General features: G+C 37.9%; 1 protein-coding gene across 5 annotated transcripts in view; it reads right to left on the bottom strand.

Moving 5' to 3' along the window:
• LEPR (leptin receptor) overlaps positions 1-24163 on the bottom strand; it is a 91034-nt gene extending 66871 nt beyond the window's left edge. Inside the window, exons 1-5 of one of the 5 annotated variants that reach the window (XM_040470518.1) lie at positions 23867-24163; positions 22723-22771; positions 21615-21659; positions 5405-5463; positions 620-949 (exon numbers count right to left, since the gene is read on the bottom strand). In XM_040470518.1, coding sequence (XP_040326452.1) covers positions 620-949; positions 5405-5444 — 370 coding nt within the window. In that variant the 5' untranslated portion in view covers positions 5445-5463; positions 21615-21659; positions 22723-22771; positions 23867-24163. The other 4 variants (XM_040470519.1, XM_040470517.1, XM_040470520.1 and 1 more) reach the window with 4 other exon arrangements.
• Positions 24164-26057: the final 1894 nt, after the last annotated feature.

The raw sequence follows: 26057 nt of genomic DNA, 5'->3' as shown, positions 1-26057 counted from the left end.
CCATGGTGGGTGTAGAGATTACTTTAAAAACTTTTTTTAATCTTAAAAAATTTTTTAACTAATTCAACAGTTGAATGTTTTGAATATTTAATATATTTAACAACATAAGGGGTGATTTTTCTATTTTAAAGCAAATTTAGTGGTGCCTGGGTGGCTTGGTCAGTTGAGAATCCAACTCTTGGTTTTGGCTTAGGTCATGATCCCAGGGTCATGGGATTGCACCCACATTGGACCCTGGGCTGAGTATGGAGCCTGCTTAAGATTCTCTCTCCCTCTTTCTCTCTCTACCCCTTTCCTCTACACATGCTCTCTCTCTAAAATAAAAAATAATAATAATAAAATAAGGCAAACTTAGAAGATTACAAAAAACTGACTTACAGGGTATAGGTAAGAGTTCCCTCATTACATTTTTCTTTTATTTTTATAACATATCAAATAATTTGGGGCTCATTAATTTGGTCACATAACGAATCATAATTTTATTACTAATATAAAATGATGATATGTGTTAAGAATCCCATCCATAAGACATCTATTTTACACAAGTTTCAGAAAACGAAAACATTTTGTTTAAAACAGTTAAAATAACATCTAATGCTCACAACATTAAAATACTTACCTATTTGTTGGAAAACTAAAGAATTCACTGTTGCAACAAATGCCTTCCCTTCCACGTCATCTGCATGTACAGAACAGTTTTTATCTTCCTCGCTCCAAAGGCAACAGTGAAAAGTTTTTTTGGAAGATAAATTAGAAAAGTAGGTACTACTTGAATTAAATTTAGCTTCAACAACTGCCTCATAATGTTCATTCACATTTGAAGTGTTCTTTGACATTCCAGTAGGCAAGAGAAAGTCATAGGTTGTATTTGGTGGCATGCACGACAGCTTAAATCTCCAGGGAGTAATTGGGTATGCCAAGTTAAATGAAGTTATCAAATAAATAAATTCTGTCAGGGTATTAAAAAAGACACATAGAAAAATAATTAATCACTTTGACTAAGACATAAATAGGAAGTATCTAAGATTAAACCATGTAGTGCTCAGTAGTATTTAACTGTCTTAGTGCCCAATCCATGCTTAATGCACAGCTCTGGGTTTCCATTACACAATGTATTATACATTAGTTCATAGAGATAACTTCACTCTTAGCACCTCTTTTTGGAAATTCATGCTTCATTTTCCTCATGAATCTAGCATTCTATATTTATATTTTAATGAAAAAACTATAGCTTAATATTTCAATTACCTTTTCTAAAAAAATATTCTAATGAACTTCCAGTATAAGAGAGAAATAGCTGAATATGCAATTATATAAGCAAGTATTAAAGTTGTTTTAATATTTTTTATTTTTTTTTAATGTGTATTCATCCATTTTTGAGAGAGACAGAGAGCATGAATGGGGGAGGGACAGAGAGAGGGAGACACAGAATCTGAAGCAAGCTCCAGGCTCTGAGCTGTCAGCACAGAGCCCGACGCGGGGCTTGAACTCGCGAATCACAAGATCATGACCTGAGCTGAAATCAGACGTTTAATGGACTGGACCACCTAGGCACCCCTATTTTAATATTTCTTAAAGAGAATAATACCAAAATGTTAGCACTATGAGTGCTTTTCAAAGAGTTTGCTTTCAACATCAGGACAGCTGGATGATCTCTTCTGCCCATGATCCTCAAATATATGACATCATTGAAGGCATGTCCTTAATGTACTCTCCAAGAATCAATGTACAAAGACAAGAAAATTCCATTGCTGATTAAAGACAATTCTCACCTTTTTAGACATAAAAAAAATTAAGAATAATCATATAATCCCATACTCAAAAACTCTCAAAAGTGGTACTTATTTTTTAGGAATTGTCTGAAAATATAATAATAAATTCTCAATAATTCTTTCTTTTACAAGCTACTCAAATAATCCAACAGCTGTGTTGCCTCATATACAAACTAATGCAGAATGAGAATTCTGAGAATTTAGCATAGATTTGCATGGAATGAGAATTTTGAAGAATTAGGGTAAATGTAAAAATATAAGAAAATAGCAATTTTTAAAAAACGAATTCACAAAAATGGTTTCAAACTATAAAAGTAAAACATGTAAAAATATTTAAGCAATATGTAGGTAACAACTGTTAAAGTTTGGTTTCTAAACTTTTCCATTAAAATAAATTAACATAAAAATGTATCAGATGCAGGGGCACCTGGGTGGCTCCTCAGTTAAGCATCCAACTCTTGATTTCAGCTCAGGTCACAATCTCATGAGATCCAGCCCCACTGGTCAAGATTCTCATTCTCTCTCTCTCTCTCTCTGTCTCTCTCTTCCTCTGCTCCTCCTCCACACTTGTACACTCATTCTCTCTCTCTCTCTCTCTCTCTCTCTCTCTCTCAAAATAAAAAAATTTTAAATGTATCAGATGCAAAAACATAAGATAAAATAAGAATATATCAGATGCCTAAATTAAGCCAAATATGACTAACATGACTAATATTATTTTGCCCACACTGACAACAATTAGGTATCATACATTATCAAAAGTGACCCCTCATTACAATTGTGTTCCTTTGGACTTCAATCTTTCTAATATATGTTTCTGAAATCAGAACATGTCAATAAAAAATAAAATAGATTATTTCTTTGGTTTTACAAAACCATCAATATTTGTTGGTATTAATTAAAAGCATTATTTTCTAGCTGCATATGGAAGATTCAGTTGGCTGAACTGAAATGAGCCTAAAATCCTCAAAGAAGTCTTTGAAATTTAAAATGTAATAATGAATGTCATAGACATAATGACTATTGAATCAGCTTAATTAAAAGATGATTCTATTTTTGCATGTTTGTTTTGCAAATAATATTTCTTTCCCTCCAGATGAACCCTAAACAACAGAAACCAGAATTTATTTCTGGAGGCATATGTTATCATGGTAACAACATCCCAAGAACTCTTCTGATTCATAAGACTTCATCAAACAACAAATCTTTTGGAAAGCCAATGTGAAACACGTTGAATGGAGTCTAATAAAAGCTACAGAATATAAGAGAGAATGAGTATGTTGCTACTTTTAGATAGTCCCTTGTGGCATAGTTGTTTTGTTTTTTGTTTTGTTTTGTTTTGAAATCTGTCAACAGTGGGGTTATCCTGGGTATTTGCTGTAAATATACAGATGGCAACAATGAGAAAGAACAGTATGCACAACAAGGAAAACTAGTAGAGAAGCTCCTAAGAGCGCCTTCAGTTTGGATTAGCCAAGGAGAGGCTCAGAACTCACTGACACATAGCTGGACAGCTTGAGGAGCTCCCAATATGGTTCCCAGATAAAATGTTTTTTTTTTTTTTTTAAATAGCCTCACTTTAATTTTAAAAATGGAACATAACCTAAATTAGATGATTTGAGGTTTTTTTAAGTCAGAATATCTCTAGAGTGCGGTCAGAAACAAGTGAGAATAGTATGCTCAAAATTGGCAATATGAGTGACTAATTTCAAACAGAAGCATGCTATTAGTTAAAATCAAGACATTTAAAAAAATCTATAAGCTTTCTCTTGAGGATATTCCTGCAATGGATAGGAGGGAGACTAGTATACATTTAAACTCTGAAAGCATTCTTCTGGTGGTATTCAGGATGGAAAGATATACAGATATAAAGATATACACCATCCCTTGGTAATATCCCTTTATAACATTATACTTGTCATTGTCTACTGGAGTCCTAATGTGAAATAACATTTAAAATGGCATGTCCCTTCCATTTGAGAATAAATCCATTATTTTGTCATAGTCATATATTTTAAATATTATCACCAAGTTAAACAGCTCCTTGATAGAGAACTAGAGTTTTGACTATAATCTGATATATATACATTTATAATTTAATAATACTACATTTACTAAATTAAAATTAAAACATTTAAGTGTCACTGTATCTTGTTTCTACACATGCATAAGGGTGTTAGTATGCATACATAAATTTCTGTACCATAAAAAAAAAACAAAGTTAAAAAGCAAACAATGGGCAGGAAGAAAAATTTGCATAATATTAAATAGTTACAGGCTTGTGATGATTAAGGTTATGTGTCAACTTGTCTATGTTCATGGGGTGCTCAGTCATTTGGTCAAACATTATTCTGGGTGTATCTGTGAGGATGTCTGGATGAACTTAACAACTGAATCAGTAAAATGAGTAAAGCAGATTGCCCTCCGTAAGGTAGACAGGCCTCATGATCGATTGGAGACCTGAATAGAGCAAAAAGGCTGAGTTAAAGGGAACCCCTACTGCCTGACTGACATCAGTCTTTTCCTTCCTTTGGACCCAAACTGAAACATCAGCTCTTCTTGCATCTGAAGCCTTCCAGTGTCCAGACTGGAACTTGTATCATCAGTTCTCCTGGGTTTCCAGCCTGGCAACTACAGGTCACGGGACTTCTCAACCTCCACAATCTTGTGAGTCAATCCTTATAATAAATCTCTTTCTCTCTATATATAAATCCTACCGGTTCTGTTTCTCTGGAAAACCCTAATACAGTACTAAATATCAATTACATTTTAGAAAATCCTAAAAATCACTAAGAATCCAACCACAAAATGGCCAAAGTGTATGATTTAGAAAATCACATAAGAAATATAAATGGTCCATAAACAGTGCTCAACCTCGCAAACAGCCAAATAAATAAAACTGAAATGGGATGCTATGTTTTGCTTATATGACAGAGCAAAAAGACAAAAGAATGATAGTATACATCTTTGACAGAAATGCAATGGGCTGGCGTTCATATATCTGTGGTGGTACCACAAATGCTACAAAGCTTTGTGGAGATTTCACAGTATTCATCAAATTTTAAAATGTGCATACTATGTAATAGAGAATTCCTCCTTAACAACTAATCAGCAGGAATATTCTTCCAAATATACAAAGATATAGATACAGATATATGGATTTCAATGCAGCATTATTTGCTACAGTAAGAGAAATGTCTATCAATGGGGAATTGGTGAAATAAATTAATAATTTAAAGTATATTTATACAGATCATTGTTGTGCAACCATTAAATGAATAAGCATATCAGTAAATACTCAGTAAAAAAAATGTTATCATAATAAATTGAAAAACTATTAAGTAGAAAAAACCAAAAAACAATATGTATAGACCAATTCTATTTTTGTAACCATAGATATGGATTGTGTGTGTTTGTATGTGTTATGGTTCTGGAAAGCTACACATCAGGTTATTCCCAGGAAATTGGGAAGTGTTTTTATTTTCACACTTATGCTTTTGTTTGGTTTGTATTTTTAATCATAAGCATGAGAATTCCGAACTGTGGACAGGAAATTCTGCTAGCCAAAAAGAAACAACATCTCCAACAGCAAAATCTCTTATATACGGACATTTAAAAAGCAGATAACTTACCCCAATGTAACAAAGCCACACAGAATTTTTGACAAATCATCTTACTTCAGAGAGTAGACCTGAAAAACAGCACATCGAAAACAAATACATACATACACACATGCACAAAAACACCTGACATCTATATAAGCTGTCTGGGAAAATATAAAAGGAAAAGGATTATGAACAAGTCTAAATTTAATCCTCTATAATACTCTGCATCAATATCAGAGAAGTGTCTCGCATTAAAGTATAGCTACACATTAAAGGTTTACTCCTGTGTACCTATTTTACACAATTAAAATATAAGCTACCTATTCACATACAGCATAATCAAACATTTTTCAATGTTCCTTTATGCCATGACAAACGAGGACAGGCATCAAAGGATAAGACTATATTTTTAACTGAACAAAAGTGTTCATAATGTTAATTAAATATGTACTCCCATTAATAGCACAGTCTTTTTTTTTATAGCTCAGTTCTTAAATTTCTCTTATTTTCTAAAGCCTTTATCTTTACTATGATACTACAAAGTCAAACAGTTATAGCATAGGTAATCACTGTACATTTGTTTCCAAAAAAAGAGGAGGAAATTTTCCAGTATGTTTTTGGAAACTCCCACCATTTATTTGCAGATAAAGCAATATTCACATTGGAGAGTTATTAGAGTAATTCAAGGAAAGGCTGACGGCTTAATATATCCAAATGATAGGGTGACTTCAAGAGATAAGCTTTCCCATGAAGTCTCCTCATTTTTAAATACATCATGAATGAGATTATTCTTACCAGTATATCATGAATGGTAGCATAATTTTAATATATTGGGATTCAATTTGTAATGAAACCATAAAGGCTTTTGTTGTTCCAGGGTTTTTTGTTATCTCAAACTGGGGATTCAGTTCACTACACAAAAGTTAATCTGAGTTAAAAAGTTCTGAATTAGGTGTCAGGAGTCTTGAATGTCAATCTAGAGTCTTTGACCAGCTGTAGGACTTGGCACTTCAACACTCTAGACCTCAGGTTCCTCATCTACAAATCCTCCTGATGGATGAGCTCAACAATCCCTTTCAGAGATGCTCATGATTCTGAGAGATTTTATTTTAATATAGAAATCACAGCTTTACACAAAGATATTTTCAAATATCAAGTAAGAAACATGTCTCATAAGTCATTACTGACAATTGGTACCATGTGATGAGTAAACAGAAAAACGTACTTGTTTAGTTCACAACTTAATAACTCTCAGGAGGAAAATGGATGAGTATAAACATTTTGTAGTCTGGTCAATTTGTTTTTCAGCCTCTTGCTTTTTCATCAGAAGTTTGGTTCTTTATATACTGACATCACAGTGTGTCTTCAGGATTTCTAAAAATCAGTTTAGTGTTTGGAATCCTCATTATCTAATCATATGATTTTTTTTTTTTTTTTTTGCTACCTGTTTCTGGTACAACATTTTCTCATAAAATAAACCCAAGAGCAAGTTTCATAATCAGGATGTGTCATAGATACAACATATCATTTAACTAAGTGTTTTGAATGAACTGACTGGTGACAAGTAATTCAGTCCAACAACAGATTTGACTCACTTTTAACTCAACTGATCTGCTGACTCAAGTGACCAAACAGACCAGGGTTTTTTTGCTTATATAAGACAAGCATTATTTTCTTTAATGTTCCATGCAAAACACAAACTATTCTGATGGTTTGAATTCTGGTAGTCAGGTTTCACTCTTACTTAACAGAGAAATAATCACAGATATGAAAAAGGCATAGATGAAACCTTGAAGAGAGTGTGAAAGGTGGTACCTTACACAGACCCAATGAGACAAATATTTAAATGACCGACACTGTACCAGAAATGAATAATAAGGAGATTTGCAAAAATACAAATAATACAGAAAAAAGGAACAGAAGTTTCTAAACTGTGAGAAAAAAAAAATCAAGTAAAGGGAAAACTAATGGTAAGGTGGCCAAAATAAGTATAATACACAAAATGCCATTAATTTGAATTCGGTTTTTAAAGATGAGCTATTGGGGCACTTGGGTGGCTCAGCTGGTTAAGTTTTGGACTTCAGCTCAGGTCATGATCTCACTGCTCATGGGTTCAAGCCCCACATCAGGCCCTGTGCTGACAGCTCACAGCCTGGAGCCTGCTTGATTCTGTCTCTCTCTCTCTGTCTCTCTCTGTCTCTCTCTCTCTCTCTCTCTCTCTCTCTCTCTCTCTTTCTCTGCCCCTTCCCTGCTTGTGCTCTCTCAAAAATTAAAAAAAAGTTAAAAAAAATTTAAAGATAAGCTACTGATTTCCCTTATGCTTTCTTATGGTCAAATTGGTCAATTACAAATTCAGAGTACTCAAAATAAAACGTAACCAACAGGGGCGCCTGGGTGGCGCAGTCGGTTAAGCGTCCGACTTCAGCCAGGTCACGATCTCGCGGTCCGTGAGTTCGAGCCCCGCGTCGGGCTCTGGGCTGATGGCTCAGAGCCTGGAGCCTGTTTCCAATTCTGTGTCTCCCTCTCTCTCTGCCCCTCTCCCATTCATGCTCTGTCTCTCTCTGTCCCAAAAATAAATAAACGTTGAAAAAAAAAAAAAACGTAACCAACAGCTCAGGGGAAATGTTCAAATAATCCTAACAGTAAGAACAGAAAGAAATTTTGCCTGAGTAACTTCAAAACAGGTAACATCCTCATGAACACTCTCACAATACCAGAGTTTCATGTGAACCTCAAAATCCAATAATTTCTCAGCCCCTCCATTGCCAATACCCTATTCTAAGTCACCATTATCTCTTCCCTGGACAGTCGGAAGGGCCTCCTAACTGGTCTCCCTGCTGTTGCCCTTACTCTCCAGTTCAGTCTATTCTCAATGCTGCAGCCAGAGTGGTCTTGTTAACACATAGGTCAGATCATGCCTGTCTTACCCCAAACACGGTCGTACTCTCCTTTTCACTCTGCGTAAAAGTCCGAGCCCTGCATAGAACTACAAGGTCCTGGATCTCTGTCGCCTCTCTGACCTCATCAACCACTGCTCTTCTCTTTGTTCAAGTCACCTTCTCAGAGGAGCCTTTCCTGACTAGCCCATCTACAATTTCAACCCAGCATGTCATATCTGCTGAATTTTCTTCTTATTATTACTTCACACTGTCTAATGTGAATATGACTTGTTTTTCTTGTTTATTGTTTAACTCTCCCCACTGGAATATAAACTCCACTAGACCAAGGGATTTTTTTTTACTATCCTTTCACCATTATATCCTTCTCACATAGAAGCCTGCCTCTCACATAGTAGGGGCTCTCTATACACTCACTGAATGAGTGAGTGAATGAATGCACGATATGACTCTTTCTTGATATATTCTTAAAAATAGGCTGGTAGCATCATACCAAGAAAATAACAGCAATCTTTAAAAGAGGTGTTCTGTGGACACCAAAGATGTGATACACACACACACACACACACACACACACACACACACACGAATATTATACAACCATAAAAAAGGATGAGATCCTGCATTTGTTACAACATGGATGCTAAGTGTAGTAAGTTAAACTGGGAGAGACAAATACCATATGATTTCACTCATGTGGAATCTAAAAAACAAAACAAATGAATACACAAACCAAAAGTAGAATAAGACCTCTAAATACAGAGAACTGATGTTTGCCAGGGGGGAGCTGGGGGGATGGGCAAAATGGGTGAAGGAGAGTGGGAGATATAGGCTTCCAGTTATGGAATGAATATGTCACAGGAATAAAAGTCATAGCATAAGGAATATAGTCAAGGATATTGTAATAATGTTATATGGTGACAGACGGTAGTTACAGTCTGTCTGTCTGTCTATGCTGTGGTGAACATAGCATAATGTATAAACTTATTGAATCACTATGTTGTACATCTAAAACTAATGTAATTTTATGTGTCAACTATACTCAAATTAAAAAAAAATTAAAGAGGCATTCTAATAAAAACCCATCTTTGAGAACCAGATTTAATTCCAGAGAAAATTTCAGAATGGTGATTCTTAACCATTTTTAAATATGCATCTTGTTGAGAAGTTGGTGAGAGCAAGGTACCAACTGCCAGGAAGAGACACATATATACAAAATTACGCCTATAATATCAGAGGGTTAACAAATTCTCTGAAATTTATTCAAAGCTCCCATATTAAGTCCTGATGTAGCTAAATGAACAGAGTTCACACTCCTCCATCAATCCTCCATAAGTATAGCTCCTATGAATCGAGCCATTGATAGACACCGAATTGTGAGGAGTTTGAGATAATATTGCCTAACATTCCCCCTGGAATGTAGTCATTCTATGTTGACAGTTAAAACACTTAAGTGTTTTATTTGAAATCTCCATAAAGTATACAAAGATTCATCCACAGTCTGATCTAAATGATCCCTCCATAATACCTGGATGTGCAGTCAGTAATTCAAATTTCATCTTTTTCTATAATTTTTTAATGTTTATTTTTGAGAGAGAGAGAGAAATAGAGACAGTGCGAGTGGGGGAGGGACAGAGAGAGAGAGAAGAAGACAGAATCTGAAGCAGGCTCCAGGCTCTGAGCTGTCAGCAAAAAGCCTGATGCAGAGCTACAATTCATGAAGCACAAGATCATGACCTGAGCCAAAGTTGTACACTTAACTGACTCATAATACAACAGAGTAAGCATATTATATCACTAACTCTTCAGCTATTACTATCATGGAAAATTCTTTGTGTATTTTTATGTATAAAATTCTACTTAAATATAAAGCAGAATAGTCTCAATTAATGTTTGAATGAGTGGGAAGAAAAAGAAATTATTTACAACTTGCTCTAATGATCTCACCAAGTCTCTAGTTTGTAGAAAAGTTTATGAGTAAGAAAAGCAATTCTGACAATTCTGTTGTCTTGATGAGTAAACTCAATGAGTTCCATCTGCCACTAATTCTTGCTTTTACTTTCTGCTAGAGAGGCACCCATCTTTCACTTAAAAAACAACATTTAAGTATTTTGTTTAAATATAAATGAAAAACACTATTTCTTCAAGTGTCAAAATAAATAAGCTTGGTCTAGCTCTACTAACCTTGTTATCTTAGTTCTGTTTACTTTTATTTCTTCACTTAGGACAGAAATTGGTCATGTTATTCCTTCCCATTATGTAGATGTCAAAGACTTAAATTTTTCTTTAATTTTTATTTATTTATTTGTTCTTATTTTAGAGGGAGAAAGAGAGCATGTGCATGGGGGTAGAGGAACAGAGGGGAAGAGAGAGATAGAATCCCAAGCAGGCTCCACACTTAGCATGGAGCTCGATGTGGGGCCCGATCCTACGACCCTAGGATCATGACCTGAGCCAAAACCAAGAGTGAGTCACTGAACCAACTGAGCCACCAGGTGCCCCTGCTCAACTTTTAAAATCAAGCTTAGAAGATCAAAACATAATATAGGAGTGCCTGGGTGGCTCAGTCAGTTAAGCATCCCACTCTTAATTTCAGCTCAGGTCATGACCCCAGGGTCATGGAATTGAGCCCCATGTTGGACTCCTGCGTGTGGAGCCTGCTTGGGATTTTCTCTCTCCTCCTCTGCCCCTCTATCCCCAGCATGCACACGCATGCTCTCTCTCTCTCTCCACCTCTAAAATTAAAAAATAAAAAAAAAAAACTTTCATCATCTTGGCATAAGCATTTGTCACTTTGAAAACTTAATTTCAAGTGTTTTAATTTCTAATGACTCTAACTGTGTGATCTTGTTGCAAATTAATTCCTTGAAAATGAAGAGGGATGAGCTATGATTCGCAGACTTAAGTGCCATAAAGTCAACAAAGTTCAGTCAGAATAGGCATCTTACCTACAAAGTAATTTAAAAATCTCTATATAAATTAACTCATTTAAATATTAACTAAATATTTGGTAAAATATGTTACCACACAGGGTACTAGAAATATAAAAATAAATAAGAAATCATCATATACTTTAATAAGTAACATTGTTTTATGACCTTTTTACATGTCAAATTTTATAATACCAATATGAATAAAGTACCATGGGACTTCAGATTCAAGACGATAAACTGAATAAACTGACTTTCTTATTCCTGAGATGCCTTTAGAATTACAGAAAGTAAATCATTATCAACCCACTAGAACAGAGAAAATGAGAGGGGACCAGCAGCAAAAAAGAGATTTAAACACATTTCTGGAAGACAAAGAAAAAGTAGAATGATGGAAGTGACTACCTAGGATATTTGGGGAAAGAGCTGTCATCAATGAAGAAACAAATTTATTTAGAAAACTCTGGAGGTGTTCTGAATTGTAAAGGGCAGGGTGACGTGGGGCTGAAAGAAGAGAAGGCTTTGGTTTGTAAATGTAATATCTGACTTCTTTATCTCCTTATAAACAATTCACAGCAGCCAAATCTAACTCCCTATAATTATCAGAGGAGTGGTTTATAAACAAGCAGGGTAGTTTAAATAGAATAAAAAATTATTAAAGACTATTGGGTACCTCACTGAGCCTCAGTGAGATCCAGTAAACCTAATAAAGCATTCAGCCAAGAACCACACCCAAAATCCCACGTAAATTGCTCTAGAAAAGACAGCTCTGCCACCACGCCAAGGCATTGCACGTTATGACTGAAATCTCGATGCCTACTACCTCTGAGTTCCTCTGAGGCCATCTGCTCCTCCATATCCCACACTTCTGATCTAAGATCTGGCATGAACACCTCTTATTGATAAAGAATAGTTCACAGTCTGTGTGTAGGCAGCCAGGAAATTTGGGAAAATACGGATTTATAAAGTGAGGAATTCCCCAAACATAGACAAAATACTCAAAGATGACAAATAGCCAAAGGACAAAAACTTGTTCTGTATACTTCTATATGTTAAAGAGCTAAAACGTATAAGTTATTTGAGGATAACTTGGGCTTTTAGTACAGACTTCACACCACACACACAAACTTACATGTTGTGACATTTAGGGGGACAGGCCTTCGGCACAAAAGGTAGCTCCCCAATCAAGTGCTTAAAAGAAAGCCTAACAGTTGACAAACACTGCCCATATGCACAGAATTCACATTCCTCCTACTTCTCTCCTTAACAGCCATGCTGAATGGAGACAGGAAGACATCAGCATCATGGAAAAATTGTGTAAAAAGAAGGAAAGAAAAAAGAAAACCTACCACAGGGACCTAGATAAATCAGAACAGAAAAAATAGCTTTAACAAATGTTCATGAGTGTCTTCAAGGACATCTCAGAAGACCTTGCATCCACAATTTCAAAGATTGTTCTGACAAAGGAATCATCAGAGGAAGAAAGAGCTTAGCTGTGAAAACATTTTTCAATAGAAATCTTAGAAAACACATTTGCATAATTAACTCTTCCCCCAAAAGAAATAAAGAGAAAAAAATGTTTTAAAAAAAGAAAAGTTCAAATGATCCATATCCAGTCAGCAGTATTTCTAGAAAAAGAGAATAAAGAGAAAATGATCAATGAAATAACATGAAAAACTTTTCCAGAGCTGACAAGAGACACAAGTCTTCAAACTGAAGGCCGTGGGCGCGGGGCAAGAGGAAAAAAAAGTCCACCAAGTCCAAAGAGAAGGAATAGAAAAATACCCATTGCTAAATATATCACTAAGAAATTGCAAGAGCAAAGAAGATAAGATAGGAAACGTTTCCAGAAAAGAAAAAACCTCTAAAGGTATGAGAAACAGAATGGAAGCAAATGTTTCATACCAAAACAATGAACAGTAGAAGATAATCCAGTAACACCTGATGTAAAATGATTTACAGTGGAAAATGCTATCAGCCTGTCAAGCAAGTATCAGAGCACAGCAAATCTATTTTCAATAACACAATGACTTAGAAAATTTATATCCTATAAATCTCTTTCTCAGAAATAATTTTATAACATAGTCCAGCAAAATGAGAAGTAACCAAGAAAAAGGGATTCAGGGACTAAAGATTCAGGAAATCATGAGTACAGACTTGACAATGACCAGTACAGATAGCAGATGACTCTCGAAAGTAAACAGCCAGAAGGAAGGCGGGAATTGAGACAACTCAACACATCATATGATTCTGAAGCAGCAAAATTTGATTTAAAAAACAAAACAAAACAAAACAAGGACCCTGGGTGGCTCTGTCAGTTAAGAATCCAGCTCTTGATTTTGGCTCGGGTCATGATCTGACAGTTCGGGAGTTCAAGCTCCACATCAGGCTCCACGCTACCGGTGTGGAGCCTGCTTGGGGTTTTTTCTTTCTCTCTCTCTCTCCCCCTGCCCCTCCCCTGCTCTCTCTCAAAAAATAAATAAGTTTAAAAAAAAAAAAACAGAAACACAGAATAGCACAAGGGGAAAAAAGGAAGTCCTATTTCAAAATTGTAGCCACTAGGCCAAATAAGAATATGAGTTCATGGACTTCAAAAAGAAGAACGAAATGGATTCCAAAAAAATAAAGAGAATGAATAAAAAACTGAAAAATTAAGGATATAATAAAGTAGGCCCACCTACCTTGTCCCAATAAGAAAAAAGTTTATTGGAAAAGGCTTACAAAAAGTCCTGATCTAAATATGAACCAAAATAAAATATGGCATAATTTTCCTTTTTAAAGTAAGCTCTACACCCAATGTGGGGCTTGAACTCACGAATATGAGGTCAAGAGTTGCATGCTCTACCTACTGAGCCAGCTAGGTGTCTCCAAATGGCATAATTTTGACTAAGCGCTGGAATTAAAGAGTCCATTTGAAAGAAGGAAGAATGGCTTCAACCTTGATTCTAGGAATATTTGCCTTTGGGTAGCTAAGCAGTGATATTAAAATGAAATGAATCCTGGAACGCTTCTTGATTCTGTAGTGAGTAATATTTACGAGGTCATAATAACATTAATGCTATTTATCAATTTTTCAACTGTTTGGCTCAGCCAATACACAAAAACAAAAGATTTAATTAATTACAATACTAAACATGAAATATTAACAATATTCTCACTATACAGTTCCAAAACTTGGGTGGCATATTTATATAAGGAGAGATAGTGGGAAGGCTTATGAAATATGAAATATCCCAACCTCATACTGTAGGGAGTCAACAGAAAATGTCTGTAGTGAATAGAACAGAAATAGTGGAGGGAATTACACATGTAACCAATTAAAACACTCAGAAAATTAATATAATTATATGTAGGAATGAAGAAAGAAAGAAGGCAAAATTAGTAGGCTAAATTCTCTTCCATGATGGTGTCTGTTTAAAGTTGATAAATGAAAAGAAAAGAAGTCCCTAAAAGAATATTATTTAGCCCAGCATAGGTAGTCAGAGGTCTAAGAACCAAAACCAGAAATGGATAAAGTTCGTTGTTCTCAAGGTCAGCGCTGGCACAGTGAGGGTAGAGGGGCAGGGGGACTAGAACTTTTTTTTTATTGCAGTAGGTTTTTGTCACCATGCGCATGGATTATTTTCATGTATAATTATTATTTAGTCCTTTCAATTAAATAGAGGGCTATGAGATTTCAGAGAAAATAGCTACTAACAAAGTCTTAGGGGCCAACAAAAGGTTCACAGAAGTAAATTTTAGTTGAACTCCAACAAATACAAAAGAAGACAGGAGTGTTGTATTTCTTCTTATTTTAAGGTTCACAATATTTTAAAACCTCCGACATCAAAATCTTTGTTAAAATCAATGTCATCTCACAACTACCGATAGCCTAGTAGCAGCTGTGATCTAGTTGTCATTGATTGCCTACAAACTGGGGCGCTTTCCTCCTGACAGACTTGACAATTTTAACCCATCAATATTTTGATCAACAAACTATTTAAAGGCCATTTGAGGAAGGAATAGGAGCCCTGAGCATTGTCTGAAAACCTTATGTTAACATCTTATGGGAAGATCATATAGAACCAGCATAAAATCTGCAAAATGGACCACACTGGTAGAAAATTTAAGAAACAACAGTGAAGCATTGTTTTATAAAGTGCTATATCACAAATACTCTTGATAACCCAGAATATGCTACCGTTTAGAAAAATATTGACATAGGGGCGCCTGGGTGGCGCAGTCGGTTAAGCGTCCGACTTCAGCCAGGTCACGATCTCGCGGTCCGTGAGTTCGAGCCCCGCGTCAGGCTCTGGGCTGATGGCTCAGAGCCTGGAGCCTGTTTCAGATTCTGTGTCTCCCTCTCTCTCTGCCCCTCCCCTGTTCATGCTCTGTCTCTCTCTGTCCCAAAAATAAATAAATGTTGAAAAAAAAAAAAAGAAAAATATTGACATCAACAGCACTGAGTTGAAAAGCAATTTTTAAAAAAACCCACCAGATTCTGAATATGAAAAAGAATTCCTTAACCAATTTCTTTGATCTGTACTTTTCTTATGAGAGTGATATGAGTTAAACAAAAATATTTATTTAAATAATTCTAAAAGAACTCTTCCAGTAGACATAAGACAAAAATTCTAAAGAAAGAGAAAGCATTGTCAAATATATAGGCAGAGTCTTTTTTTTCTTGGACATACAAAAATGGTAGTATATCTTAAAAATCCATGATGTCTAGATTTACAGAATTACAACTATCTAGACAGAGTGGTAATTAGGAGAAATCAGACAGATTACTTCTTGTATGGAGAAATCATAACCAGTGCCACAGAAGAGGGTCAAGTTGACTGCCCCCTTGAAGAACAGGAAGGCATATGAAACATATTTTAAGTATTAGAAGAAAGATACCCACAGGACCTATGGTCCGTAAAAACAAATAAGCCAAAGAATATCAATCACAGACAGTAGGAACTCCTATGTGAGAACTGATTTGCACATTGAGAATCAAAAGACCAAGAAACTGCCTGCCCAGATGACTGTTTCACACAGAAAGAACATTTTTTACATCCTGCTTGTTCCGTGCAAAAACCTTCTCTCCCCGCAAATCAAATCTGTGACTAACAGTGCTGTTATTAGACACTCAGCTCACTAGAGATACAGCCAGCTACCTCCTGCATATGTCTAACATGATAGGTATATGTCATAATTCCAAAAGATAGCATCTTAATAATATAGCAACTACAATTACTGGGTGTGTATTATGTATATGTCAGTATGTTTTCTCTCTCTGCTTAGACAGTGTGTGTGTGTGTGTGTGTGTGTGTGTGTATCTATGTGCGCTTATAATTTATTTTCTCTCTCATCTCCTGACCACTGACCAGACTGATTCAGAAATTTTGTTGGTGCATACAAAAATCTAATTGTTCAATGATCTCATGTTCATAGTTTCTCAATTTTCATAGGTTTAGACACCCAAATAACAGCTGCTAGTTAAAGTAAAATGAGAAAATATAATTCTGAGAAAAACTAAGTTGTCCTATGCCTTCACAAAACAAATATTTGGTAGCAGCTGTTCTTAAACATGAGTTCACATTTTTAAAGCCTATTATAATACCAATATAGAAGCTCCTGAAGCTCTACTTATCTCAAATCTTTAGCCACTATCTAGTAAAAACAGATAAAAATGTTTATGTTCCCATAAACCTTAAAGAAATTATTGGCCCAGGAGTAAAGCCTCTCTCTCTCTACCCCCTACTCCTTCTCTTTCTCTTTCTCATTCACTATTATACCCATATGAGTACACATTTATAAGTCTCTATTGTTTCTGGATTTCTTCCCATTAATTGGCAAAGACTTTAAGATGAGTGACACAATGCCCCTTAAGAGAGTCTCTAGTTAGGTCATCTTCTTTTGCTAGTCCATAGTACTCTAGTGTGATTCAAATACATGACTCTCATCTTCAGGATCATCCACTCGCCCACCAGGCAGGGGCTTCCCAAGCTCTGTGCTCTCCTGGGCAAGTCTCCATGCTGTGCTAGCCAGGGCCACAGCTCACACCCAGTGGAGCAGATCACTGAGAGACTGCACTAACTGAAAGCAGACTATATTGACTTTGGGGAAGACTTTACTTGGTACCCATAAGCCTACTAAGTTAATAGAAGAATGTGTGACTTGCTGACTTTCATTCAATGAGAATCAATATCCACAAAAATTTCTTATAGTCTACCTTGAACATATTAAGTGTTCACAGTTCTGAAAAAGATTTTAAACTTCCAAGCCCATGAAACTTAAATTTGACAGTAATTTTCACTACGTATCCACTATTGCTATGTCTAATGAGCTTGGCATGTTGGCAATGTAGATTCAAGGGTCACACTGCTGGCGGAATATAAAAGGATGAAAGCTGCTCTGGCATACAGTTTGGCAGATCTTTAAGTGTTAAACATAGTGTTGCCATATGACTCAGCAATTCCACTCATAGGTATATACCCAAAAGAGATAAAAACATATATTCATATAACAATGTGCACACATACGTTAATAGCAGCATTATTCATAATAGCCAAAAAGTGGAAACTACCCAAATGTCCACCAACTGATGAATAAACAAAAAGTAGTATACCAATATAATGGAATATTATCTGGCCATAAAAAAGGAATGAAGTACTGACCCATGCTACAGCACAGATGAACACCGGAAACATGCTCAGTGAAAGAATTTGGTCACTAAAGGCCCCATGATTTTATTTACGTGAAATATCGAGAGTAGACAAATCAGTAAACACGGAAAGTAAATCAGTGATTTTGAGGGATGGGAGGAGGCGGGGTTGGACAGTAAGTGCTAATGGGTACAGAGTTTCTGCGGGGAGTGATAAAAATGTTCCGAAATTAGATAGTGGTGATGGTTGCATAAATCAGTTAATGTATTAAAAACCAGTGAATAGTACCCATAAAAAGATGAACATTATGAATGTGAATTACAGTCCAATAGAAATATTATTTTGAAAATCTGTTTCAAGGACAAGTTTATGTCTATATGGCATCAATAAACAGACAATGAATGTTTTAAAGATGTGGTTTAAAGTAATTTTTTAAATATGTGGTTCTGTAATAAAGAAGATGTTCAAGAACTCCTAAGAAAAACATCAGACAAAACTTACATTTCTTATATCAGAGAAGACTCATTATACTAGGAGACAGTCATGGATTCTAGGACCAAATATTTAAGAGACATCAGTTTTGGAGCACCTGGGTGGCTCAGTTGGTTAAGCCATCCAACTCTTGATTTTGGCTCAGGTCATGATCTCATGGTTCTTTAGAGGAAGCTCTGGGTTGGGCTCCACACTGTCGGCAAGAAGGCTGCTGGGATTCTCTCTCTCTCTGGCCCCCCCCCCCCAAAAGAAATAAATAAACTTAAAAAACAGTTTTTGCTTTAAAGGGGAATGAAGAAATGGCTTAATCTCACAAAGACATAATGCAAGAGAATCCATGAAAGAATGCCTCTTAAGTGAATACAACATTTTTTTTTTAAGGTAAAACTACATTTGTGATCAGAAAGGAACAAGCAAGAAGTTTCTAGATGTTGGCATGTTCTCTCACTCATGATAAAGTATTTGCCTTATCATCGTCTGTTGGAATGATGTGCTATATTATTTGTCAACCAGCACATTTTTTATGTACCCCTTCTCTCTATATATGTCATATATATATATATATTCAAATGGTTAAAAAATTAAAGATGAATAAGATCACGTGTGTGAAAAGACAACAGATAATATCACCATTGCGTCACAAAAGGTTTAATAAAAAGTATGTGAGAGGAAATATTCCAAATTATAACCAGGCCAAATTTGAATTGAACCTCCAAAAGGTTACATGTACTAGGTCTGTCCAATAGGTAAACATTTGTGCCTTTCTGTTTTAATTAAAAGCGGAATTTGTAAATCACATAAAATCTTAAGAATTAGAGGAGACCATAAGCCCTTTTCTTCATTTTCAACTCCACAGGATATGGTTTTTTTTTTTTTCTTTTTCATATGTGTGTTTGGTTCTCAGTATGAAAAATGCAATACAATACCTGCCAAGACAAGTCTTCTTTTTTTTTTTTCTGGATATTTTAGAGTTTTATTTCCAAGGCCCCCAGAGAGATTGCTTTTCACAAACAAAAACCATTTGATTATATAATAGTGATCTAAGTGTAAAGACATGACTGGTTTTTTTCTTGGTAAATTCATCACAAAAGATGAACAGTGCTTCGGCCAACCATGGGGACGCTCCCAAGCCGTGAATGAATTGGCTGTAGACCTTAAGCAGTCAGATCCATCTACTGTTTTCCAATAAGCGCCTAGAAGGCAGGGTATTTGAGTTCAACTACACTCTATTCATTCAACAACCAATTCACGTAACTCTTTGAGCATCTCTCTTAAAGGAGATGATCATCTACTTCACCAGAGAATATGAGGGAAGACAAATGCCAGATTGACTGACGATACTTCCAGCCCACAGGGGAAAAAGCAATGAAAATAAGTGGCTGTGTTCATAGAAGAACAGTGTACTTCAAATCCATTCCACTCTCCCAAACTATATGCGCAGCAAGGCTGGGTGGGAACACATTATTTTATTTTACATCAAAGCCGCCAAAAAGAGGCTGAAACACTTTTAAATCTATTCTTCTTTTTTAATTTTTTGTTTTTACATTTATTCATTTTTGAGAGACAGAGTGAGACAGAGCACAAGCAGGGGACGGGCAGAGAGAGAAGGAGACACAGAATCTGAAGCAGGCTCCAGGCTCCCAGCTATCAGCATAGAGCCTGACGCGGGGCTCGAACTCACAAACCGTGAGATCATGACCTGAGCCCAAGTCGGATGCACAACCAACTGAGCCACCCAGGCGCCCCCACTTTTAAATCTAACTACTGATGACTGCATCTCCAATAATTTGATATTACAAGTAACAACAAAAGCCCCTCTTTCTCACAGCCTCTGTGCGCTTAAACAGACCAACGGCTGTCTGTTGTTTGTTTTTATCAAAAGTAAATAAAAGGCTCACTGACACTGTAGCACACACTTCTCTGACAACTGTATGTGTGTGTGCGCGCATGCGTGTGTGTGTGTCAATTCCTAATTTCTGGTTTATCTATTTAGTTAACCTTTGCTATTTTCTGGGCTTCATTCCAAGACAACTAAAGTGCATTACTAAAATTGGCATCTCTGCTATTGAGTTTAATTTCAGAGAGGTTCTGAAATGGTCTGAAACCATTTTTTTAATATTCTGCACACAACTTTATGCTAAAAAGTAACAAATGTTGGTCAAGACAAGTAATTGATAGGAAAGGTGCAATTTTGTTTTCCTCCAAAACAATTTTTACTTCCTCCAAATATACTGAAAAGAGAGTAAGTGCAGTGCTAAGGCCACATGTTTCGGTTGCAGTGTCATAAATATTGACTTCAAGTTGAACATAATTCCTTTGAGTGAGAGATGATCTAAATATTTACATATAAACCATACATTTCTGAACTCTTTTATAAGCCTTTTTCTCTTTTTTACAAGTTTATTTATTTTGAGAGAGACAGTGAGAGCTCTCTCTCTGAGAGAGGGAGAATCCCACGCAGGCTTGCAGGCAGATCAGTGGGCAGAGCCTGCGGTGGGGCTTGAAACTCATCAAACTGTGACATCATGACCTGAGCTGAAATTAAGTCAGGCGCTTAACCAGTTGAGCCACCCAGGCGCCCCAAGCGTTTTTCTCTTGATTTGGGGTGGGAAAACCCTAAAAGCACAAGTCATAAATGCATATAAACAAATGCTCATGAAATTATGAATCTACTAATGTTTGTGACATGTTAAAGAGTCACAGAATTATACATTTTTAAGTTGGAAAATACCTGAAGTATTTTAAAAGGCCCCTAGAATATTAACTCAACCCTCTAATTCGACAGATGAGGAAAATGAGGCCCAGAGAGGTGAAGCTAACCACAGCTGTCACGGATAATAAATGGCAAATCACGTCAAAATCCAGATATTCTGACTCTGAAAGAGTATTTGTTTCAATATACCTTAATACGTACAGAAATTCGTGTTAACAGAGGGCATTCCAGGCAGCCCCTCAACAGAAGGAACTCTCAGGCTTAACAGAGCCAGCCTGTTTGCAAACACAAGTTCTAGAAATAGCACCAGCAACAACCGATTTCTTAGACGGCCTCACCGTACCTGGGGTTCCCAATGATTCCTCAGTTAGGTCTGTTTTTCTCACCTCTACGAATCCCTTTAAATAAGTGCTTTGGTCGGGATTGGGTTTATTTTGTTTCGCTTTTTACATTTGCTTGCGGAGAGCGGGAGAGGGGGAAAAAGAGAAGCTGGCATTTAAACCACCCCTGAAGCACAAGTTTGTTCTTTGGGCAGCCAAACCAACAAACCCTTCCCCGAGCCCCAGGGCTTACTGGTTTATGTCGCAGTCCTTTCAGTTTCCAAAGTAGGAAGGAGACCTGGAAAAGAAGTTGGCTGGGTGGCGCAGCCTTTCGGTGGCGCCTGGCAGGTGCGCGCCCACGTGCGGCCGGCGACCGACAGCCGCGCGTCCCTGTCTTCCGCCCGCCCCGGGAGCCCCCCGCACCCCGGGCGGGGGGGGGGGGGGGGGCAGAGCCCCTGCCGCCCCTCCTGGCGCCGCCGGGCTGTCCCCTGACTCCCGGCCCCCAAGTGGCCCGCGGGCTCCCCGCCGGCCACGCGGGCCCCAGCGTCCCGCTCCTCCAGTGTCCGAGAGCGGGAAAGGTGGCAGTAAGGGGTGCAGGAGAGAGAAGCGGGTCCCACCTCGTTGCCGGGGTCCAACCCACACAGAAGGCAGAGATGGCGGCGGCGGGGCTCCGGCCCCTGCGTCGCTCGCGCTCTGAGGGCCGCGCGGGCTCTGCGGCGGGGCAGCTCCGAACTCCTCGCCCAAGGTGCCGGACAACTCTCCGGAGGGCGCAGGGCAGCGGAGTGTGGGGAGGAGGGGCCGAGGGGGAGCGCGTGGGGTGGGGAGAAGGGAGGAAAGAGCCCGTGGCCGCCCGCGCGCGCCCCGCGCCCTGGTCCCCAGCTCCGGGTCGGGGGCAGCGGACCCCAGCGCCGAGGGCGGCCGTGCAGGTGACCGGAGCTGCGAAGAGGAACGTTGCTGCGCGTGGCCGTGGGCCTGGGGCTGGAGCAGCGACGAGCTTGAGAAGGAGGACCCCCTGCCTGAGGGAGGCGGAGAGGCGAGGCGATCCCAGCAGGAAGGCGGCGCCGCTGCTACATTCAGCAGTTAGCTGCTGCGCGCCCACCGCAGCCCCAGCTGGGGCTTCTCAGACTCCCGGCTGGGCCTAGGGGTTCCAGCGGGGTTCCTCCCACTCCCAGACTTGCGGGCCTCTGCTGCATCAGGGGCGCAAAATGCTACAGCAAAGATTGCAATAACTGAGAGGGGTGGGAGAGGAAAGCAAATTGGCAAAGGGCGGAGGTAGTGAGTTTCCTGTCACCAAGTCACCAAGGATGTTCCCGCCAAGCATGTTGGTCATGCCTGTCAGGAAGGCTGAAGAGGGCACTTACGCGTCTGTGCGAGGCTGGACTAAATGACCACTTTACTTCTCTTGCAGTCCTGAAATTTAATGGCGTTCGATGTAGCAAGCAAAAAAACCAAGCAAACAAAATCCGTCCTTGAACGGAATACAGCCCCTAAGTAATAGACATTTCATAAGTCTCCACTCAAAACGTTTACTCCCTAATCTGTCTATTTATTAATACAATTTTATTGAAGGCCTACTATGGGTCAGACAACATGCTACATACAATTATGATGTTCCTTCAACTTGGACTAATGACAGACTAGCAAGTGTTCATAACATTACCAGTTATGAGGGGTGATATGAAGGAACCCAACGGGGAGAGAAAGAAAGAATAAAGGGAAGTGGACATACTCTGGATTGGGTGGATGGTTAATTTTCAAAGGTCTCTAGAAATGAACTTGCCTAATACCCTCATAGGAAGATGCATCAGAGACACAGCGAGAAAGTAATCCAGAGATGGGTAGGGCCAGAAGCAACGTGTCTTGGCTCCTGGCCCAGCCGCTTTATCAACTTGTGAGCTTTGTTAAATGAAACTTGACCCATAGGAATATCCTCTCAGAATCAGTGACACTTTTATGAAGAGCATTTAGATCTCTAGACCACATATTGAAGCCACTTCATTCAGAAATTTCCTATTTGTGGGGTGCCTGGGTGGCTCAGTCGGTTGGCTCAAGTCATGATCTCACTGTTGGTGAGTTGGAGCCCCACACTGGGCTCTGTGCTGACAGCTCAGAGCCTGGAGCCTGCTTCGGATTCTCTGTCTCCCTGTCTCTGCACCTCTCCTGCTCACGTGCTCCCTCTCTCTCTCTCAAAAGTAAACACTAAAAAAATTTTTTTAAAGAAAAGAAATTTCCTATTTGCGCCCTGAATGGACTTTCTGGGGCACTGTGGTTAGAAGCATTAACCTTTGGGTTTTATCAAACCACAAAAAAGAGACAAATGTCTCCATTAGATAGAGACAATAATTGGAGTAGAGATACTGACTTCCCCAAATTATTGTGAAATGAAACAACACAACAGAATCCTTAATTAGATAATCCCCTATGAACTAGCATATTCGTTTCCTAGGGCTGCCTTAACGAACCACCAGACTTAATGCTTAAAACAAAGGAAATTTATTCTCTCACTCTTCTGAAGGCCAGAGCTCCAAAATCAGGTCCGCGCTCCTTCCCAAAAGTCTAGGAGGGAAACTTCCCTTGCCTAGTCCAGCTTCTGGTGGCTCCAGGAATTCATTGGCTTATGGCTGCATCACTCCAATCTCTGCCTCCATCTGTGTATGGCCTTCTCCTCCATGTCTTCTTCTCTTCTGTCTCCTACAAGGACACTTGTCATCAGATTTAGGGACCATTCACATAATCCAGGATGATCTCAGCTCAAGATCCTTATTTAATTACAACTGCAAAGACCCTTTTTCTAAATAAGGTCACATTCACAGGTTCTGAGATTTAGAATGTGGACATACTTTGGGGGGGAAGCCACCATTCAACACACTAAGAGGGACCACATTCATTGTCTGCTGTGGTAACAGGGTGTCATTTCAACACCATTATACAAAATCATATTTATACTAAGTATAATCTATCCTTTCATTGCAAGCTACTGCAAATAAGTATCATCAAACCCGAGCATTACGTGGAATAACTACCATCAGGAAAAGAAGTACAGAGGCCCAAGCCCGAAATTCATGTTTGAGTCACAGGTGATACTTCAAGGCCAACCGTGGCTCTCAGCAGCTTCCATTGTTAAATTACTACAGAAATACACCCCACATCTGTAGGTATGGATTTCTGATAACGTGATCCAATACTGAATGTCTACTAGGCCGCAAGCTCTCCATCAGGGGCTCCTATGGAGCTTATATTCTAGGTTAGGGGGCAACTTTGAGTCTCATTTCCTCTGGCACAAAGCCTGCTGCATATCTGAAGCCTGATAAAGAGCTGTTGAATGAGTAGATGGGTATAAATAAATCACTACCAATCTTTTAGGCAATTATTACCACACTGAAAAACATGTCTATAATAAGATAGGATTTACTAGAGAAAACAGATTAACACTCTGACTCATTCAGCATTTTCTTGAGTGAAGGAAAAGTCCTTAAAGGAAAAATTTTGATTTGAAAAAGAAAATAATGAGATATCTATTTTCTCTTTTTTAATCAATAATATGCCTATTTACACAGAAACAGATCCTGCTGGGAACAGTCAATCATGACTGAAGTAATAGTTACTTAAAATGAATAAAATATTTTGTCTAAGTATTTGGTTGATAGTTTCAAAAACGAACATTATTCAACTAGTAATTTCATAATATTGATGCATCACTTCTTAAAACTCTTGCAATGATTTCAGTGACTCCACTCTCTCCTGGTTCACCTCTTCCCTTTTTGACTTCCCTTCTCACTTTTCCCCTCTTATAATTTTAGACAATCAACCAGCATACTAATAGGTACCAAACTGAGTCTTATTCTTGGGCTTCCTTGGGTCATAGGCCCATCCCTGCACCAGTCACAGTGGCTAATGAGTTGGAATACGATGGCCATCCAGGTATGAGCCACCTGTGCACTCCTGGAAAACAGGGATTGGGAGGAGAGTTGATCTCACTCACCCTAACCAAATAACTTAGAATGGGGAAAAGTGGTATCCCAAAATAAAACTAGGGTGCCCTTACTGAAGAGGAAGCAGGCAAAAAAGCACAGATACTCAATACAATAGACATTCAAAAAGGTTTGCTGTTAACTGAATGTAGTTTTAATTAAAACAGTACTTCACCCTTTCTACGGTGTGCTAAATGTTTCTATAAAGTTTTTAAAACTGAAGTGACAATCATAACTATTGATTATATGTGTAATTACCACACAAATCTTTAACACTTACATTTATAAAAGACTGTGAAAAATATTTTTGTATGCATCCAAGGCCATATAGCAAGTACATAGACTCTGGAATCTAATTGCCTGAGTTGGTTTTATTTTTTATGCACATTAATTATGAGAATTTGAGTAAGTTCTCTACCCTCTTTCTGTCTCAGTTTCCTTTTTTGTAAAATGGAGTCGATCATAATTACCCCCTCTGAAATCTCATGAAATGCAATGAGACAATAACTATGCCTTTATAACAGGACTTGTTACCTAGTACTCTATTATGTTTATTTATTGTTAACCACATTTATCTTTCACAGCATCGCTGGAAACTATTTTGGGTAGTCATACTCTGAGCATTTATTTTTCTCTTAACAAATAATCAGTATCTATTATGTTATCAGGTACAATTACCCAGATAAACATCATGGGTCCTTTATACCCTCAAGGAGTCAAGGGAG

Source organism: Herpailurus yagouaroundi, unplaced genomic scaffold (assembly GCF_014898765.1).
Source record: "Herpailurus yagouaroundi ecotype Mexico unplaced genomic scaffold, PumYag 77, whole genome shotgun sequence".
NCBI classification, from domain to species: domain Eukaryota; kingdom Metazoa; phylum Chordata; class Mammalia; order Carnivora; family Felidae; genus Herpailurus; species Herpailurus yagouaroundi.
The sequence above is the reverse complement of the archived record's forward strand: the minus strand, read 5'-3'. Positions and strand labels throughout refer to the sequence as shown.